Genomic DNA, 22,126 nt, shown 5'->3' on the forward strand with positions numbered 1-22,126 from the left:
GCCCCTGGAGTAGGAAATGGCAACCCACTCCAGTCTTCTTGCCTGGAAAATTATATGGACAGTGGAGCCTGGCTGGTCCATGGAGTCGCAAAGAGTCGGACACAGCTGAGCACTATCCACACACACATGTTTAATGTGCCACATCCTCTTTATCCACTCATCTGTTGATGGGCACTAAGGTTGCTTCCATGTCTTGGCCACTGTAAACAGTGCTGCGATGAACTCTGGAGTTCATACCTTTTCAAATTAGTCTCTTCTTCAGAACATTATTCAGCCATAGAAACAAATAGTGCCATTTGCAACAACATGGATGGACCTAGAGATCATCACATTAAGTGAAGTCAGAAAAAGCAAAATATCATGTGATAGCACTTATATATGGGCTCTTAAGAAATGATATAAATGACCTTATTTACAAATCAGAAATAAACTCACAGACATAGAAAACAAACTTATAGTTACCAGAGGGGACAGTGGGGGTGGAGGGGGAGATAAATTCGGAGTTTGGGATTAGCAGATACAAACTACTATATATAAAATAGATAAACAACAAAGACCTACTGCATAGCACAGGGAACTATATACAGTGTCTTGTAATAACCTATAATGGAAAAGAACCTTGAAAAGAAATATATATGTATATAGTGAAAGTGTTACTTGCTCAGTCATGTCTGACTCTTTGTGACCCCTTGAACGGTAGCCTGCCAGGCTTCTTTGCTCATGGGATTTTCCAGGCAAGAATACTGGAGTGGGTTGCCATTTCCTTCTCCAGGGGATCTTCCTGACCCAGGGATTGCACTTGGGTCTCCTGCATTGCAGGCAGATTCTTTACTGTCTGAGGAGGGAGATAAATTAGGAGTTTGGGATTAGCAGATAAATACTATATATAAAATAGGTAAACAACACGGACCTACTGTATAGCACAAAGAACGATATCTGTGCTGTTGCCCATACTGTTTCACCCAAGCTACCTGATTTGAGGGCTGGTTCCAGCATTTACTAGCTTTGTGCTTCTGTTTCCTCGGTTATAATACAGGGATCATAATAGCACCTACTTCATAGGGTTTTGTCCTGATTACATGAAGAAATCCACACAAAGCTCTTAGAAGAGCCCCAGCCACAAAGTAAGTATCCAGTGACCATTAGTGATCATTACTATTATCATCACCTCTTTCAAGAACCATTTCAAATCCACCTCTTTAGCAAAGGCTTTTTTAATTGCCCAACTCAATGTTGTTTTTTTCCTCTTTTTGTACTTCTCTGAATAGCATTTGACACAGAATGCCCTGCCTTAGAATAGTGTGTGCACTTATTGTGGCCTGGCCTGGACTATACAGTTCCCAAGGTTGAGGAAGTTTTGTTCATCATCGTATGCATTGAAGGACCTTGCATAGCTCCTGGCACATCAAAAGGACTTAATAAATACTGGCTAAATTGAAATAAATTGACATTCCTATTTTGAATACTCCTTTCCACAAGCTGAGGAAAAATATCCCATAAAGATAAGCAAATGAAATGAACACCTTGATAACAAGCATGTTACTGGTGAAAGACACAGAGATTGATGTCATTAGAAAGCTTGCCCTGATAACATCCTTTCATCCTTGTTCTTGGTTGCAGGTCTGCTTAGTGGCCTATCTCGGTTTGTTTATGCTTTGCGTCTCCTATCAAGTTGACGAACGGACATGTATCCAGTTTGCCATGAAAGTAAGTTGTCATTTTTCTTTCTCTTTTATCATCACATAGAAAGAAACATGAGAACAAAAGCAAGGAGGACTTTTTAAGGGGTTGAGTATCTGATTATTCTAGAAATTGGATTTTTAGGCAGGCCAAAAAATGTTTTAGGAGGACATTCATCCAGTCCCCAGAGGTAATGCAGATTTTTCTTTTTTTTTGGTAAGTCTTAATTTCCATGAACTGGATTTGCACGGAGCACATGAAGTCTGTCCTCCAATGCCCTTAAAAGGAATATCGAAAATTCGTCAGCTCAACAAAACACTTGGCTAAGGAAAAGATGTCTTAGATCAGTGCCCGCTTTCCCATTTGGGTTTTTTTTTTCTTTTTTTTTTAGAATGCTTTAATAATGAAGCAGTCTAAGTGCATTTCCCCTTGTAGGTGGGATCACTGAGACAGAGGAAAGTATATTGGGTGCACCCAAATGATCTGTGCCAAGAGTCTGAGGGCAAAGGTGGGAGACTGGGATATGCTTGGTGTAGCAAATGTGTGTGTCTTTCCTGTGTGTGTCTTTTTCCTGTTAGAGACGGTGCATTTGGTTGGAGCCAGTTCAAGTACACAGCATTTTCACTGCACAGTAGAATCTGCTCCAAAGGGAAACACAGACACACCCTTTCAGAGTTTAGGGAGATAAACACCCCACTCAGCCATCAGAGTTAGTAGAAATTCAATTCCTACATTCTCTTTCAACTCCTGCAGCAGAGAACAAAAAGCTTTCTGTAATGGTGGTGGTGGTTGTTTTTTTTCTTGGGGGGGGGTCCACTCACATTGTTTACTTTTCTTCTACAAGAAAACACATAAAAACTGGATACCCTTTTGTTCACTAAAATAAGAAAGCATAAGGCATAAGAGTAAGTTAACTATATCATTTGGAAATTACAAAAATGAAGAAAATAAGATGTCCGTATATTCTAGTATATTGACATAAAAAACAATGTGCTGATACATACATATATGTATACATATTTAAGTCACACTGTAAAAGAGTAACTAGTGAAGAAATATCCAAATTATTTTGACTAGCAAAAAACCTAGCTACACAAAATATATGGTATGATCATACAAAAATAAAAAAATAGCTCTCATGTACAGAGCAAAAAATAGTTTCTCTGAGTGGTGGGTTTATAGATACATTTTGGTAGGTGTTTTCTTCAATTTTGAGGTGTTCTCCAATAGTTAGATGTAACTTTTCTAGTTTAAAAATTGAATGGATGCTATTTTAAAAATTGATAGAATTTTGGTGGATATGCCTCACATGGAAATTTTACTTTTTCTGTCTGAGGGTGTTCCTTAAAGAAGGCCAGACTAAGCAGACATCATCCCTGTTTACTTTTTGAGTAGAAGTCTGAATAAACTGCAAGGCTTAGTAATGGTTTTTTTTCAAAGCCAGAAAGCCTAGTAAGAAATATGTTAAACCATGTGAATGTCACTCATCAGGTTAAAAGGGCTCTAAACTAGGTTCATCAATTTCTGTGAAACACCGTCATCTCCCTCTCCCCCATGATCCCAGGAGACAGTAGAGGCAACAGCATCATTTTCACAGAGGCCCCTAAAGCCTAAATGTCTTCACTTAAGGAGTAAGGACAAATAAATAAAAAAGGCATTGCTAGTGTCTGCCAGGTTGAGAAGTCCCCACTAGGAAGATCTCATTAGCTATCTTTTTTTCCCCACCTGTGACAGACATTGACAAATACAGAGACACTTTCTCTTCTCCTGAATGTGACCTTTAGTGATGCTAGTTTTCAGCTCTCTAAGATGCCCGCTATATTATCTTCAGGTCGAAAGTGAGCTTCAGTCAATCTCCCGGTTTTCCAAAGTCAAGACAGATTACAGCCACACTACCCTGGGCTTCTCACATTGTTTAGAGGAGAGGGGATGAAACGCACCTTCCTGCGGTGTTTCTCACTTAGCAAAACCATTTTAGTGATTGATATCCTGGCCACACTTTGGAGAGAATTTATTTCCTTGTGTTGAACGCTCAGATAGGCAGCACAAGCCATCCTCCGAGGGTGATGAAAGTGCCTCTGTGCAGCGCGCACACACACACACACACACACACACACACACACACACACACACACACACACACACACACACACACACACACACACCCCTCCCCTTTTCCTTACAGACAATAGCCACGGCAGCTTGTCTTTCACACACACACACACACACACACACACACACACACACACACACACACACACACACACCCCTCCCCTTTTCCTTACAGACAATAGCCACGGCAGCTTGTCTTTCACACACACACACACACACACACACACACACACACACACACACACACACACACACACCCCTCCCCTTTTCCTTACAGACAATAGCCACGGCAGCTTGTCTTTTCATCTCAAGCTAGCACAATCTTTTCCGGCGGCCCTTTGGCAGGCCCTGTGAGCATCCTTCCATTCTTCTCCCTGGACTCTGCTCCTGGGCTTGGGGGGCCATCCCGCCATGGATTGGGCCTCCTGCCTATTCTCGTGGCTCTATTTTCTCGGGGCTCACCTTGATGGTTTTCAGAATCGTGTCCAGTTCATGTGCTTGCGGAAACACTCGGGAGGCACATTTCCCCACGAGGGTATTGGAGGCGCAATGGCCCGGTACCCACCGCCCTCCGGGAGGCCCCCGGGCTGCCGCCGTTTCCCCCTGCCCATCGAGCAGCAGAGGGGCCTTACCCTGCCTGCCCCCCGGGAAGATACTTAAATTGAAACCGAACCGCCCTCCTCGCGAAGTAACTGAACTCTGAAGCGGCGGCCGGGTACCAATTAGAGGCGGCGAGCGCGGGGCCGCGGTTACCTAAGTGCGGGGGGCGCCCGCCTCCGCCCGCTGTCCTGCGCCGGCCGCCGGCGTGTCACCCGCAAGACAGATGCGGCCGGAGCCGCGCTGCTAGCAAGATATATTTGCTGGCATTCCCAAGGTCATCGTAAACACTTTCATTGATAGTTTATTTGTGCCTTGTAGGTAAAACCAGCCACTTGATTTTAAATTACAGATTCTGACCCAGAAGCTTGTTGCTGTCGGCTGAGTTGAAAGCCGCGAAGGAAAAATGCTATAGCGCTGCAGAAGTGGCCCATAGGCTTTGGCCGATCAAGTCTATATTTATGTCTTGAAATGGAGAAGAAACTTGATGCTGTGGCTCACTCTTGTTTACTTGGCCCGATGCTTTTCTGCAGTGGGAGAAGCAGAATCACCATGTGTGAGCTAGTGCACCAATGAAAATGTATTCTTATTTAAAGGAGCGGAGGGGCATGGCTTTCATTGTGCTCTTGAGGCTTTTAGCATATTTAAGATACTCGGTTCAGTTCAGTTCAGTTGTCGGTTAAAACTGAGTAATCTCTCCGTATTTGTGTAAATATTTACATCTTTTATACAAGCCAAGTATGTGTTGTTACTCTCACATGACATAGAAGACAAAGTCAGTAGGATTGATATCCTAAAAGTCCTGAGAACAGGCAGCTCTTCCCACTCTACTAATGTGTTTATTTCACACATACTGAAATAGTGCTACTGCGTACCAGTCACTGTTCTAAGCCCTGTACATATATCAACTCTTTGGATCCTTAGAGTAATGCTGTGAAGCCAGTGTTAGATGAAGAAGCAGAGGGACACATGGGATTGATTAATTTGCCCAAGGTTCATAGTTAAGGGGGGAGAACCAGGATTCTAACCCAGGCTGTCTGGCTCCCCAGCACATGCCTGTAATCCTCATCCAGCCCTGCTGTGCACTTGCTAAATGTCTTGGCAAACCTTTTGATCTTTAGGCCAAGAAGTTCTCTTTTAAAAAGAGACAAAACTCTCATTTCAGCAAATGGATTTTCATAATGGTTATGAGAACATATTTTTTTTTTTTGCAACAATTTGACTAACAGATCAAGAATAAGGGATTATTGTCATTGTTTCAAGATAATGCATCAGTGGATGCTCTAGAAATTCTCTAAGGATATACATGTGTGTGTGTGTGGGGGGTGTTTTGACAAGACTTCCTTAGTGCCATCCATTGATGACAATAAAATGTGTAAAGAATACTCTAGTTGGGGCCTTTCTAAAGAAGCAGATGACTCTCAGGTAGGAAATTATTCCTTTAATTTAAGCCTTCTCTGCTGGTAGAGTCTTTGCTGTATCCATGTACTCAGAGCCATTTGTTCCCAGTCCCCTGCGTCTGCCCCGGAGACGCAGCTTCCAGTGGCAGACATGCGCCACAAGGCCAGCACAAGGTAGTCTGGTCCTTGGCATCAAGGTTTTGAAGTCAGTTGTCAAGCCTGAATATTTCAAAACAACCCAAAATGTTTCAGATATTCTGCCTCAATGACCCCACAAAATAAATCCATACTTTTTAACCTATTTTTGTAGAAAATATGCCCACTGAAAATTTGGGGGACAGGCAGAACCAAGGCCATGCATTCAATATTACAAATCAAATAGTTCCTCTTAATTTTTATTAAAATAGTGCCACTGTGTGTGTTTGTGGTTCCCTTCCTCCAAGAGAGATTAAACATGTGTGCATAGGTTATCCTTGTTGTGTCCCTGAGATAGAGGTTTCCATAAACTGTGTCACATGTGAAGAAACGTGGGTTATATGTGACAATCCTTCATATGATTTGAAATGAAAAAGGGACTGTGTGTTTAAGATGTTTTTGTTGAGAAGATCCAAAGAACCCCTGCATTATTTGCTCCTGCAGCCACGTGAAGTCCACGTGGCTTTAACCGGGGTCTTTTCTCTTCTTGTGTCTGCAGTGAAGCATCCAAGTAAGCTAGATCCATGCACAGAGCTCCAACACACACACACATACACACCCAACACCACATACCCCACTCAAGAAAGAAAAAATAAATTTTGAAGTATTCTATATTTAAGACTTGAAATTGTCCCTGTGTGGAAAATCACTTATCTGTAGGACTTATGTGCATGTATTTTATAATCTTACGTGTATGTTTTTATTTTGAGTTGCATTTACTTGGAGGTGGAGGGAGGGCATAATCTTTTCAGAGCAATTTTTTAATTGGAGGATAATTGCTTTACAATGTTGTGTTGGTTTCTGCCATACAATGGAAATCAGTCACTTTATATATATATATACATACATATATATACTCTTGCCTGGAGAATTCCATGGACAGAGGAGCCTGGCGCGCTACACAGTCCATGGGGTCACAAAGAGTCCGACACGACTGAGCAACTAACACTTTCAAAGATATATACATGTGTGTATATAAATCCCCCCTCCCTCTTGAGATTGCCTCCCCCTCCTTCAGATCAACTTTAATCTGAACCTGGACTGGATGTGCCTGATCTTCCTTTGAGGAGTTCACATTCACCAGAACTGCTCTATGAGCACCTTTTGACTATAGGTGTGTAACTCTTACACTAAGAACTTAGTTTAGTACACCAGTGCCAATAGCTGGGGACTGTGTTCCTTATCTAGATCCTCAGTAGGCTGGACCATTAAGAGGAAGGATTCCAGTAGGGAAGTCCAATCACAAGAAGATTTCTTGTTCTATAAAATGATTTATATAGCAGTCATGTTAACAATCATTCACAATTTCATGATCAAAATATTTCAGGTTTAGGGTAAATGTCTGAGTTGTCCAGGGATTCCATGGTTCTTTAGTAGCAGAGTTAGAACTTTCACCAGACTTTTCAATTCCAAGGCTAACATGCAGGCTAATGGTGTTTAGAACCTTGGTGACCAAGGGACCATTTACAGCTTATTTTTATGCTCAGAAACTACATGGTTATAGATGGTCTTGAGATGAGATTTACAGATGATGAAGCCAACATTGAGTAACCTACTTTCTGGAGCTTTATTTTTTTTTTCTCTTAGCAACATCTGATTGGGGATCTTGGCATTCCTGGACATAGTTTGGCAACCACTCCATTAAGCATGCTTCCTAGGTGACGCTAGTGGTAAAGAACCCGCTTGCCAGTGCAGGAGATGTAAGAGACCCGATTCAATCCCTGGGTCGGGCAGATCTCCTGGAGAAGGAAATGGCAACCCACTCCAGTATTCTAGCCTGGAGAATCCCATGGACAGAGGAGTCTGGCGGGCTACAGTCCATGGGGTCGCAAAGAGTCAGACATGACTGAAGTAACTTAGCACACACACAAGCTACTGAACATAGTTTCTTGTTTTTTTTATTAACACATGTTGCTAGTTGACCAATCATTGCCAGTTTTGGCCAACACTGTTTACATTGCAGAAACTTGTTCTCCACTTCTAATGTTGTTGTAGTCTTTATATCAGCAATCATTAAGGTCAAAACAAGCACAGTCTGTCCTTCAGGGATGGCTCTTGTGTTTGGGATTCATCTAAGCTGCCTGCTACACCCACACACAAACATCCCCAGATCAAGCTCAAATTGTTGGCTCGACTCATGAAAGCACCCTCCATCTGTACGACAAATGAGAAGCCCATCAGAGTTCCAGGAAGGCTCACTAACAGTCCATAAGGGCCATTGTCACGTCTTGGGCACCACGTTTCTGAGGACAGAGGGGGAGCTTCCTAGGGGAGAAGAAGTCTTCTGTGTTAGCTTTGGCGGTAGTCATCCAGCACCCTCTGTAACTGGAAAGCCTTTCTTCTGCTTTCTTGCAGCTCCTGTACTTCGTCCTGAGCGCCCTTGGCCTGACGGTCTGCGTGTTGGCCGTGGCGTTCGCCGCTCACCACTATGCCCAGCTCGCACAGTTTACCTGCGGAACCGCATTCGACTCCTGCCAATGCAGACTGCCCTCCTCCGAGCCCCTCAGCAGGACCTTTGTGTACCGGGATGTGACCGACTGTACCAGCATCACTGGCACCTTCAAACTGTTCCTCCTCATCCAGATGATTCTGAACTTGGTCTGTGGCTTGGTGTGCTTGTTGGCCTGCTTTGTGATGTGGAAACACAGGTACCAGGTCTTTTATGTGGGTGTCAGGATGTGCTCCGGGACAGCTTCTGAAGGTCAGCAGCAAAAGGTCTAACATTCTTGCTCAAAGGTGGAAGAGAAAACAGCAGAGCCTGACTGAGATTTTTTTTTTTTTTTTTAAAGAAGAGAAAGAAAAGGAAGGAAGAAAAACTTTTGACAGTAATCAGTATTCACCATTCTAAATGAATATTTTTCTATTTTTCAGGAAATGAAAGAGCATTTTTTTCAGGTTTCCATAGTATTTTTTTAAATAAATTCTTAAGGTTTAAATTGACTTTGAGATGTTTAAAAAAAAAACAAAACCACAGAACAGAGAGAGAAAGGTATAGATCTACCTTTAGAGTCTGGAGTCTATTCTTAATACTCTTGTATCTATTACTTATATAATCTTCTTTCCTGTTAGTCCAGCTTGATTAGGACGGTTTCAGGCCCACTTGCTAAATTTTCTAGAATCTTCCTCCAGCCCCTCACCCTTCCTGCCGTGATTGTCACTACACTTCAGAGGAAGGCAGGAGGCAGGACCTAGGGGAGAACTGAACAGCCAGGCTGACTCTCTCTGTTCTATTTTCCCTGGTAGAGATGTCTCCAAGGCATGAAAACAGCCTGAAAGAGCAGAGTAGAAAAGGAAGAGACTTTGTAAAAAGGCTAAATAATTACAAACACCTGGGCTGGGGCGGCCTTTCTCCTCCGCTCCCTCAGTTTGGGTCTGTAAGCAGATCACTTAGTGAATGCTTTGGATGATTGTCTGCTTCTCAATAATTGAAAGTTGGTGGTAGCTATATTCTTAATGGGGCTTCCCTGATGTAGAAGGCTTAAAAATAATTACATTATGCTTCTATTCTGTCATCTAAAACAAATCATTAAAACTAATTTCTAGCTAATTGTTAATTATAACGATGCTCAGAAGTCTATTTAATGAGCTCTGGCTGTACTTACGTAGCACCATCGGTATTAGGAGAAATTACTCATGAGAGAGGAGGCTCAATGATTCTTCCTTCTGAAAGCCAAGCTTTGCAAGGGAGAGAAAAAATTTTTTTTTATTAATAGCTCAGGTTAAAAATACTCATTTAAATAAAAACAAGAGCATTTGTAATGGGGAATGTTTATACAAATAGCACATTTGTGATGTTTTATAAAGTTTCTCTCTTGGCAGCTAAGTACTTTTGAGGAAGATTAGGTAATGCTGATGTGCTCCATTCACGAAACTCTATTTGATATGTAATCCTATTGTTGATTTGTATGCACAAACAACTAGAGCCTTAAACTAATATTTTGAGGTCCTTGTTTGAACACTGGGCCATTGACTTGGAGGGTAGTTTTTGGTTTTGTTTTGTTTTGAAGTGACTTACTTAAGAGTACAAGGACACTCTGGTTGGAGACTTTCCTCCCTAATTATTGTTCTCATTGAATTTGGAACAATATCAATGTTTTAAGGAAGGAGTGCAGATGCAAATTCATGTAGCATAAGTGTTCCCAAGAACTTTCTCTATTAGGCTGCTTTGTTGAAAGCAGAAACTCAAGATAATAATTGAGCTTAATTTGCTTCCTTCTCCACATTGCCTACAGATATATTTTACTAATAATTAAATCCTACCCTTAAAAAATAATTTCCATTGTTTGCCTTAAAAGGCATTTGAATAATTCCACTGATTGTGACAGAAGTGTCAATCATTACATACTATAAATATAAAAAAAAACCCGGGAAATATTGTTAGTTGGAGGATTGTAAATACAGATTATGCCCTCCAGATAAAACACTTGATTAACAGATGTTAAAACCTTTTTATGTATTGACTTGTTTTAAAAATGACCTTCCTACATACTAGCTCAGGCCAAAAATGCACATTTGGGGGCTTAGTGGATGACTCGAGAGCAGAGGTTTAATCATGCACAAAAATTACATCACCACAACACCAAGCCTCTTGGTGACAACCTGAAAAATACTTTGTGCCCTGTTTTTAAAAAATTCCAATAACTGAGTCCATTTTTTATTTTGATAGTTTCCTACAAAAAAAATGACTGATACTCTGTGGCCTCTTTTTTAAAGAGTAAGAAACCAGTACTTTAATGCTAATTACTGTGAATAAGGCACCCTTGGAAGCACACTCTGAATACCTTAAAAACTTTTTTATGGCAAACACTACAAATTTTTCTATCAGAAAATCAAATCCTACACAACACTAAGGTGCTCCATGCTTTACAAGCAACTCACAGGGTATTTCAAATGGTAGAATAACTCTAGGTTATGTGCTTCCTTTTTTAAAAATAATGCAGCCAGTAAGAACTGACATAATGATAAACTTGATAATAATCAGGAGACATATATATATGTATATATGATGTAGGGCTTCCAGGGTGGTTCAGTGGTAAAGAATCTGCATGCCAATTCAGGAGACACAGGAGACGTAGGTTCAGTCCCTGGGTTGGGAAGATTCTTTGGAGAAGGAAATGGTAACCCACTCCAGTATTCTTGCCTGGAGAATTCCATGGATAGAGGAGCCTGGCGGGCTATAGTCCATGGGGTCACAAAGAGTCAGACATGACTGAGTGACTGATCACACACACATATATGTTGTATATATAATGAGGATTTTGCTATTGTGTGACTGAATCATTCTGAAATCCCTAAAGAAAGAAAAAAAATGTTAAGTGAAAGAATAAAAAATAAAATGAAAAAAATTAAAAAGGAAAGAAAGGGAAGATTTCTATGCTGCAAACTCACTGTGTATTGATACATGTGAGAATTGTGTTGCATGAATAACAAACTGCTTTGGGCTGAACTTGAAGTATTTTGAGGTTGTGTTTTGCAAATATTGAAGTTACAGTAATGGCAACAGAAAAGGAACAGATACAGAGCTTTACACTTAGCAAAATGTTACATTTAAAATCTGACAAGGCGCCAAGATGGTGACTGTCTCTTCTAAACCATGAAACAGTAAGATTTGCGCAATCCTCCTCCTCTCCCACCTCCTTCAGGAGAATTAAATGAATCAAGACTTTGAAAAGAGGGGGAACAGCCAGGACTTGGCAGCACTTGAAATAGGAGGAATACAGCAGCCTAAATGTGCAGACTTTGTAACCAAGCCCACCCGAGATCGGTCTGTGCTTTCACGTGACCACCATCTGTGCCTCCCTCACTCCATCCAAATTTGTGTAGGCAGCTCCTTGGAGCCATTCCTAAAAATATAGCTACACCAGGCCCTGGAAACTGTAGTCAAGTAACAGGCCTAAGTTTTTTCCCTCCTCGAATTAAACCTCCATTAGATCTCTTTTGAAGGACCTTTCAGCTGCAGGCATCAGTGTGTTCTGACAGCGAGACACGTTATGTGTGTGTTTTCTATTTGTATCCAGGACATCAGGATCTGTTCATCTTCTTGTACTTCCTCTCTTGCATGCAGTATATCTGGACTATGTTTATAGATCTGTTTAGAAAAGGGTGGGATAGAGGATATCCAAGGGAGTTTCCGAGGGGCAGAGATGAATCAGTTAACGATAATCAGAAATGAACTTAAAAGTTGGCTTGAAAAAACAATCACGTCCTATCATGACACACACCTTTACATTTTCTAGCTCCTGTCGCTGAACTGTTGCTGTGTGGCTGTACGTTTCTATAAATCCTGCTGACTCAGTTCTCACTGTACTCAAAAGAATTTGATCGTGTGTTTAGATGTACGTGTATGCAGGGTAGTGTTACAAAGTGCGGATGGCCACATATACTGACTCACAGTGGAAACATTCATTTGGAGAAAGCCTCAGTAGCTCAGCCTGTGAAATGAGCCTGTGATTGGTTCTTCTAATTGTCTAGTATTTTATTATCTCAAAGAATTAGTCCCTTTGAAAACATTGGTCTGTACTTTGGTGCTGTGGTTTTGTTCTTCTGGCATTGAGGGTATAGTGATTAGAAAACAAAGTGTATCTTACATGTTTGAGGTGGTTGTTTTTGAGAGGGTGTGTATAATGTAGATTTTCTTTGTTAATAAAATTTTCATAATCTCTGAAAATGCTGTGTTTGAATGTGTTTTAAAGTGATGGTACGTTGCACATGAACTAGTCTACATAAAATCTCTCAACTTAGTGTTTACATTAAAAATCTGGGTTTAAAAGAGTAGACAAGCACCAATATGAATTTTGACTCCAGTGTTCTTTTGGTACACTACATCCACTGTCAAAGTCGAGGTTGTAAATTCTCTCCAGGCAAAGGGAGTTGAAAAAAAATTTTTGCAAAAGATACTTGGAATGCTGATCTTCATTTATACATATAAATGTTAAGTAACACGTGTGCTCAGTTGTGTCCAACTCTTCCGACCCCATGAACTATAGCCTGTCAGGCTCCTCTAACTATGGGATTTTCCAGCAAGAATACTGCAATGGGTTGCCTTTTCTTCCTCCAGGGGATCTTCCTGACCCAGGGATCGAACCCACATCTCCTGCTGCTTCTGCATTGGCAGGCAGATTCTTTACCACTGAGTCATGTAGGAAGCTCCAAGTTTGGCCTAAAAGAATGGGATACATGTCGAGTATTATATGCTCAATCATACTCAACACTGAATTATACATAAAAACAGACGGCCTATTCCATTTCAAACCTGAAAACAAGGGTTCCTTCTTACCAACTCAGAGGCAATTTAAATAGTTGATTAAACTGTAAAATGCTAGTTCAGCTTGTAGAATGCCAGAGGAAAGGGGTAACAGTTGGGACACACGCTCTGAGCTGGACTTACTATCCTTAGTCCTAAGACTGCAAGTCCTAGGGTTAGGAATCTGACTGTCACTTTCTGGCTGTGTGACTTTGGACAAACGGTTTAGTTTTGTTTCTTCACCTATAAAGTGGAGAAAAACATAACTGCCTCACAGAGTCATGGGAAAGGTTAGATGAAATAGCACTTTGCAAAGTGGCTCATAGAAGGGTCTTGGTGAATATTTGGTTTCCTCCTTCCTTGCATGCTTGCATGCTAAGTCATTTCAGTCATATCCAACTCTTTGCAACCCCATCGATTGCACCATCCCAGGTGGCACTAGTGGTAAAGAACCTGCCTGATAATGAGGAGACGTAAGAGATGTGTTTGATCCCTGGGTCAGGAAGATTCCCTGGAGGAGGAAATGGCAACACACTCCAGTGTTCTTGCCTGGAAAATCCCATGGACAGAGGCGCCTGATGGACTGCAGTCCATAGGGCATCAAAGAGTCAGACACGACTGAGGCACTTAGCATGCACGACTGTAGCCTGCCTGGCTTCTTTGTTCATGGCATTTTCCAGGCGTGAATACTGGAGTGGGTTGCCAATTCCTCCTACAGGGTATCTTCCTAACTCAGGGATCAAGTCTGTATCTCTTACGTCTCCTGCATTGGCAGGTGGGTTCTTTAGCACTAGTTCGTTAACACTTCCTTTTAATAAGCCAGGAACAATACCAAGTGGGCCTCAAACAGAAATTCTGCTTTTAAAATAAGACAGTACAGTTCCTACTCATGATGTGCATGGAATCATTTGCTGGTGGGATCCCTATTTGTTGGTTTACACACCTGGATATGTCATCTTCTCTTAACTCTTCTCTCTGGCAGAAGTAGAAACTGAGACATTTCTCCTGATTTTCATAGCCTTTGGAATTTTATGTAACAGAAGCATGTTTAACCCCAACTCTTAAAGTGTAACTTTATCAAGCATTGGTATTATACATTATCACTCTACTGCTTATTAGGTTGTAACATACAATCCCTCATTTATTTAAAAACCAACCATCGAACACCTTTAATATGCTTGATTCTGTGGATTGCTGATTCTCATTCAAGGATCATAAAAGGTTTTATTTTTGTGTACAGTCAGAAAATACCAGAGAATCTCCAGGCTGGATAGGAAAACATTCATATAAATCTTTATACTTGTGGTGAATTTAATTATTAAAACCCTACAGCCAAAAATCTACTTTTTCCCTTGATAGAGTCTATTTATCTTTGTACTTCAGGACAAATTATTATAAATTGTTTTTTTACTTGACAGATTCATGTTTTATAAGTTAGTGTTTATGAAGTACAGGACTAATGTCAGTTACTGCACATTGAAAATTCAGATTGTAAGTGAATGAAAATAAAACTAATGTGTGGGGATGCCAACTTGGAGACAATATTTCATTCTCCTATTTCTTTCTAACATATACACACACACAAACATGTTTATTCAGGTTTCCCTGGTAGCTCAGCTAGTAAAGAATCTGCCTGCAATGCAGGAAACCCCAGTTCAATTCCTGGGTAGGGAAGATCCCCTGGAGAAGGGATAGCTGCCCACTCTAGTATTCTTGGGCTTCCCTGGTGGCTGACAGTAAAGGATCTGCCTGCGATGAGGGAGACCTGGGTTCGGAAGATCCCCTGGTGGAGGGCATGGCTACCCACTCCAGTATTCTTGCCTGGAGAGTTCCATGGACAAAGAAGCCTGGCGGGCTACAGTCCATGGGGTTGCAAAGAGTTGGACATGACTGAACAACTAAGCAGGCAGCTGAGCATGTTTATTGATTCTTCCCAAAGCCTGGGTTCTTAGAGGAAGTCTTTTTCTGTTTGGAAAGGTCATTAGAAAGATCCTTGAGATGAGGGATATACACTCAGGTTTATTTTGGGGGAAAAGCAGATACTAGGGCAATAATTCAAATTATTGAATTATTTCAATTCAATTGAATTGATTTCAACTGAGAATGAAGCCTTTTGATTAACAAGACCCTCTAACTTGGGCAAGGGAGGAAGATGGGATGACTTGTGGGACTTGGGCTGGTCCTTCCTCTTCCACATGAGTCCTGCTGGAGAAGGAGGTAGGGGTCCCCGAGATGCTGCTGCCAGGAGTTTCAGAGGAGGCTTGGACAGTGCCCGGAGAGGGGCTGAACAGTGAGAGGCCAGGGGCACTTTGGGGTCTCTGAACCCTGACACATGGGAGACACCTCTTTCTGGGTGGGTTGCTCTGTCTACTCTGACTTTCTACTCAGACCCTTCTCCCCAGAAACTTAGTGTATTGTCTTCCCATCCAGGTGTGCTTGTAGAGAGCAAGAGGATTACTCTCGAGGTCCAAAGAAGCAATGGCTCTTGTGACCGGAGAAGATGACTGTAATCTTACGATTCGTCTCCCAATATCTTCCCAGCTGCTGCTGCTGCTAAGTTGCTTCAGTCATGTCTAACTCTTTGTGACCCTATGGACCCTATGTGACCCTATGTGACCCTATGGAGCCTACCAGGCTCCTCAGTCCATGGGATTCTCCAGGCAAGAATACTGGAGCGGGTTGCTATGCTCTCCTCCAAAGGATCTTCCTGACCCAGGGATCGAACCCACATATCTTATGTCTCTTGCATTGGCAGACGGGTTCTTAACCATTAGTGTCACCTGGGAAGCCCACATCTTCCAAAGCCCATGTTTAACAGACTGTTAGTACCTAGGGAGGATGTGAAAATGGTGTGTCAGCAGAGTGAACTGTCAGTAGTAGAGGAACCAGAGTCTGAACATTATGGGATTAAAGTTCTCACCAGCCTCAGTGGATTATGTTTATGTCTCTTTCCTTCAGGATAGAATTCACATATTCTTACAAAGTAGGCAATGTTCCCTCAGATACTTTTATGGGCAAGAGTGGATTTCCGATTTTTTATTACATTTTTTTCTTAGATTGCAATAAAAGTGACCAAAGGATGGTTATACAACTGAAAGGAGAGAGCCCATTTATGTATTTTACTATAGAGAAGTTTACACTGTGGACATTGAGCTTGGCTATGAATCCAGCAGCTGGGAACGTGTCCTTGGACAGACGTAGCGAGGAGAGACATCTTGAGTGTATCTGGGCCCTGGATGAGGGGGCTGTGAGAAAGAAGCTGGGTTCCGCTTGGCCCAGCTTGGCTTAGAGTAAGAGCAGCCATCCTGGCACAACCCTCACAGTGCCAGATTTTGAAGATTTTGAAGTTGACCTGACAACTCTAGGTCAAATGTCCAAGAAGATCACCTCTACTTCTGAGATGTATATCTCTCTCCTGGGCTCTCTACTCTTCCAGAGAAGAGACAGCTCCCCACCCCCATCCCATTCCACAGCCAAACCTGCCCCTCCTTCGTGTCCTGGCCCATGCCCATGAGGCTCACCTAAGGTGTTGTTCACTCTGGTGCAGGGTGCAGGGTTGGGTCAAGACCTTGAATACAGCTGTTGTTCAGTGACCCCATAGACTGCAGTTCACCAGACTTCCCTATCCTTCACCATCTTCCAGAGTTTGCTCAAACTCATGCCCATTGAGTCAGTGATGCCATCTGATCATCCCATCCTCTGTCGTCCCCTTCTCCTCCTGCCCTACATCTTTCCCAGCATCTGGGTCTTTCCCAATGAGTTGACTCTTGACATCAGGCGACCAGAGTAATGGAGCTTCAGTTTCAGCAACAGTCCTTCCAATGAATATTAATGGTTGATATTCAGGTTTGATTTCCTTTAAACACAGAGATGCCTGAAAGTATGGTTTTCATTTTCACAGGCTATTTCTAAAGATCAGAAAATGTCTCAGGTCCAGAGAAAGGGGGCATGATGCCAAAGAGGGGAGACTGGCCCGGTTGGCCTTCCAACCCAACCCTGTGGGCAGCCACCTACTCTGTCTGGGCAGAGGAAGCAGAGCTTCAGAGCTTGCGGGACGTGGAGAACATTTGCCCTGGGCCCTGACTCTGGCTGTGGCTTGGGAACCCGCGTAGGTTTGTGGAGGCTGCGGCTGCCGGTTACAGCTGAGCAAACGCCAACTCAGACTTGTGGAAGGGAAGCATGCAGAGTCTGTGGGAAGGGCTCTCTCCTCCCACCATCTCAGAGGGCTCTTTATTGTGGAAGACAGAATGGGGAGGCAAAGGGAAGAATCCATGCGGAACCTCGCTGCCCCCAGTGCCAGGCTCCCTGAGCATTGCCTGTGACAACTCACCAAGGTTGACTGCCTTCGCTCAGACCCCGGGCTCCTCTATTCATCCCACACAGAACACCCTCGGAGCCTGGCTTGGCTTCACCCTGATGCCCAGGGGAGAACGTGTCAGGCAATAAGCAGGAAAAAAATGCTCATGTCTTATTGAAAAAAGGCCCAAATTGTAACTTAACAGGATGATCTTCTTTCTAATTTTTTATTTCCAAAATGTGCTTTCCCCCCAGAGTCCTTGAGCACAGACCTGTGGTTTTCTCTCTTGGGTTTTACGGCCTTTCTGCCTCAAGCCAAGAGACTTGGCTCCACTCCCCCTGAGTCAGAGTCTCGGCTGGTAGCTGAACCCAGGAAGCTCTGGCCCCACATCTCTCCCTGGAACCACCAGACCACACAGCCTCCTGGGCTCAATCCTTTGGCTGGGTGTCTTGCCTCCTCTTTGTTTGGAAAGAGATGTCTTACGTAACCACACAACCTACTAAATGCTCCATTGTGTTCCACTTGGGAGAGCTCAAAATAACCCATTCGTGACTTATGACTTATCACAAAGATGGAATCTATTACCCACCTAGCCACAGCCCCCAAGGAGTGAGCCTCACCTATCTTACTCAGATCAACGATCCCAATTCCAGCAAGACTTAACACCTGTGGTCTTTGGGGAATTATAAGTTCAGGGCACGGTGCAGGAAATACAAAGCCTGGTTCATCTATAGGTCACGGTGTTTTGCTCAAACAGCACAAGAAAGTCATTTGTAATTCAAGATTGAGACAGGCATAAACAACTCCATCGGATGATTCTCCTACTAATCTGATTTTGATAAACAACTGATGAAAATGGAAGGTGTGTGCGTCTGGTCACCAGTGGAGAGATACCCAGGCAGTGAAATCAGTTGATCTTATCTCACTGAGCCGGATTTATTTCAAGGCTCCTGTTAATAGCCCACGATGCCAAGAACTGTGATCACTGCCCCAGACTGGAGAACCCTCTGAGCAGAATGACAGAAACCCATTGGTAAGGTCTTCTCCATCTTTATTGTCTATGAATCCCCGATTAGCCCTGTTGGGAATTAGTTTAAGCTGGTATCTCCAGAAAAAAATCCTCCTTGGATTCACTTAAAAATGAGAAGAACCTCTGCAGGGTGTTGCCAAGGAGCTTTTGCTATATAAGGCAGGGGTGTAGACCAGGACAAATAAAACACTGCATTAGGTGACATCTGGTTCTGCTGCCAGAGCCGCCCGGGGGAGAGGTGCTGGAGAGAGAGAAGGGACAGCCTGCTTCAGCCTGCTCGTTCTTCCCCATGGACCTCTTCTTCTTCCAAGGATCCCTCAAGGCTCTTACTCATCTCTTCTGCAGCAGACGTTTTCTCGCTTGAGACAAATATGTGATTAGTTTCAGTTGGAGGTACATTTCTGTCCCTGCTTGGTGACATGGGAGCCCTCAGCGAAGCTTTCAGAAGGGACCCTCCCTAAACTTGGTGACATGCAGCCAACTCCAACAGCCTCCTGAAGTGTTCCCCGGCAGCCTGGAGAGAAGAGGTGAGGGGCTGCCTCCCCCTGTGCCTGCTACCCTCTGCCATTTACTTGAGGTCTTTGTACCAGATACCAGTCCACCAAGTGCAGTATCTGTGTGTCTCTGGACAGCAGCAACCAAACTAAGTGTGTAAGAAACTGTGCTGTGCCGAGTCTCGTGTGCAAATGTGCCTCCGTGTGCATGCTAAGTCACTTCAGTCGTGTCCAGCTCTTTGCGACCCTATGGACTGTGCCTCACTAGGTTTCTCTGTCCATGGGATTCTCAAGCAAGAATAGTAGAGTGGGTTGCCATGCCCTCCTCCAGGGGATCTTCCTGACACAAGGATCAAACCCGCATCTCTTATGTTTCCTGAATTGGCAGGCAGGTTCTTTATCACTAATGCCACCTGAGAAGCCCAAATATCCCTCCAGGTCTCATCATATCAGCTCAGTTAGAAAAAGCTGGGAGCAGAACAGGGCTTCCATTCTGGCTTCACAAGAATGATTTTACAAGGATCTGTGAGCCCCTACAAGAACCGGGAGCTACACGCCTGCATTACAAACTTCAGGGCACGTAATTTGAAAATCGCAACCAACCTTGAAATAATAAGAAAAAAAGTTTAGCTTCTTGTGGTTTCCAATTTCCAGGAGACAAAGCGGAGTTCAAGTCTACCTTAACTGAGAACATCATATTGTTTCTGTTTTATTTGAATACAACTTGCAGCCAGAAGTGGATGAGGGCTACTTGTACTGTAAGAACAACTAAAAAGGCAACTCATTATAGCTAATGGAAGTGTCATTATAAATCCATTTTCTTTTCTAATGCTAACTTGCTGCCTAGGAAGGAATGAAAATACTTATTAGAATGGCATTCCCAACTGTTAATGTGCAAGATATGGAATATGGAAGAGATTACCAAGGGCAATTGTAGAATCCCCATCTTTCCAGAATATTAAATAATCTTATCTGAATTATAAGAAAAAAATTCTTTCAACTGTAAATCATGGGAATTTACCAAACCAACAGATTGCTAATGTTGTGACTGTCCCTTTTTATTTGTCTCCTGTTCTCTTCTATCACTAAAAATACTTCCAGCTTGGGGTATTTTGGAGACAGAGTCAAAAGTAGGGAAGTTAAGGAACAGTAGATGGGAGTGGATTTGAAATATAAAATTATTATTTTAAGGTAACAATAAAAATAAAACTTAATGAAAAAAATTCTTAAGCTTGGACTACATATTTTGAGTATATGCATTAAAGTAATATGCAAAACACAGTCCTGTTTGAGTAGGTTTGAGAAATCCCAGAAAGCTATTTTAAGGACCCTTTGAATTCAGTGTTTATATGCATTTGAGAGGCCATATATGTGTGTGTGTATATGCATATGTATATATATATGTATATATATAATGTATATGTACCATTATATATATAATGGTCATTAAATTCATGGTTCTAAAATTAGGCTGCCTGGGTTTGATTTCCAGTGTGTGGCCTTGGGCAAGCCAAATACCCTTGCTGTGCCTCTCTGATTGTTTCCTTATCTGAAGGGTAATTATAAGGTTTTTGTGAAGACTAAACCAATGAGTAAATGAACAAATGATTGTCTGTAATAGGTTCAGAATGGTGTCTATGGTCAATGCTATGTAACTGATGATGATAAAGTTGGTGAGTGTGTGCATGTGCGCTAAGTCGCTTCAGTCATGTCTGATTTTTTGCAACCCTATGGACTGTAGCCCACCAGGCTCCTCTGTCTATGGGATTCTCCAGGCAAGAATACTGGAGTGGGTTGCCATGCCCTCTTCCAGGGGATCTTCCCAATCCAGGGATCAAAACTGCATCTCTTATATCTTCTACATTGGCAGGAGGGATCTTTATCACTAGTGCCATCTGGGAAACCCATTGATGAGTATAAACTACAAGAAACTGAAATTTAGGGAAAAGTCAGGAAACCAGGAAAACGGTGGTAGCACTTGTAATTCTTATAACAAATCATAGTGTAGCAACACAGATATCAATAATTTCTGTCCTCTGGAGCATAAGTACAAAACAGTGATCCCTCTGCCCCTTGCAAACATTGGAAATGCAATTCAGATGATGAGAGTTGGATCATAAAGAAGGCTGAGCACTGAAGAATTGATGCTTTTGAACTGTGGTGCTGAAGAAGACTCTTGAGAGTCCCTTGGACAGCCAGGAGATCAAACCAGTCAATCCTAAAGGAAATCAATCCTGAATATTCATTGGAAGGACTGATGCTAAAGCTGAAGTGCCAATACTCTGGCCACCTGATGCAAAGAGCCAACTCATTGGAAAAGACCCTGATGCTAGGAAAGAGCAGGAGGAGAAAGGGACGACAGATGATGAGATGGTTGTATGGCATCATGGACTCAATGGGCATGAGTTTGAGCAAACTCTGGGAGATGGTGAAGGACAGGGAAGCCTGGCGTGCTACAGTTCATAGGGTCACAAAGAGTCAAACACGACTAAGCGACTGAACAACAACAATAATACTCTTGGAGCCTAAGTACGAAACAGTGATCCCTCTGCCCCTTACAAACATTGGAAGTGCAATTCAGATGATATTGTTGTGTTTATTTCCCAGCCACGATCTCTACTCAGGGCTTTGCAGTCCTGGCATGTGGGAAGCCTGAGGCTCACTGACCTGGGAAATGACGTGCCAGGGCCAGAGGAAGATTTTTAGAGCCCAGAGCCACCCCATGGGCCACTCCTCTACTCCTATAGATATAGAGGACTCCAGGTTATTAAAAAAAAAAAAAGCCTCATGTAGGCTTTGAGGGGGTAAAAGAGTCACAAAGACCTTCCAATCATGGGCAGAACACACTGGGAAGGGAAACCACCATTTCTGCTTTGGAGACTCTGGATGGTTTATGAACTAAGTGTTTGCACAGTTACGTGTGACTTCTTTCTTCTTTAAAACCCAGCTGGAAGAACTGCTTTCTTCCTCCCCATCCATCAGCTCTGAGCCAGTGCCCAGCACCAGGCTCCACACAGGGACAAGGCCTTGGCAAAGCCCTAGGAGGGACCTCTGTGTTACAGTAAGATGGCTCAAAGC

At 42.7% G+C, this 22,126-nt stretch overlaps 1 protein-coding gene across 1 annotated transcript in view; it reads left to right on the forward strand.

Annotated features, from left to right (window-relative positions):
- Positions 1 to 12,651, forward strand: part of SSPN (sarcospan) — a 42,906-nt gene extending 30,255 nt beyond the window's left edge. The window contains exons 2-3 of the mRNA XM_043881371.1: positions 1,621 to 1,707; positions 8,340 to 12,651. Of these exons, the coding sequence (XP_043737306.1) occupies positions 1,621 to 1,707; positions 8,340 to 8,705 (453 nt within the window). The 3' untranslated portion in view covers positions 8,706 to 12,651. The remainder of the gene's footprint in view (positions 1 to 1,620; positions 1,708 to 8,339) is intronic.
- The last annotated feature ends 9,475 nt before the right edge of the window (positions 12,652 to 22,126 follow it).

This window comes from Cervus elaphus, chromosome 22 (assembly GCF_910594005.1).
Source record: "Cervus elaphus chromosome 22, mCerEla1.1, whole genome shotgun sequence".
NCBI classification, from domain to species: Eukaryota; Metazoa; Chordata; class Mammalia; order Artiodactyla; family Cervidae; genus Cervus; species Cervus elaphus.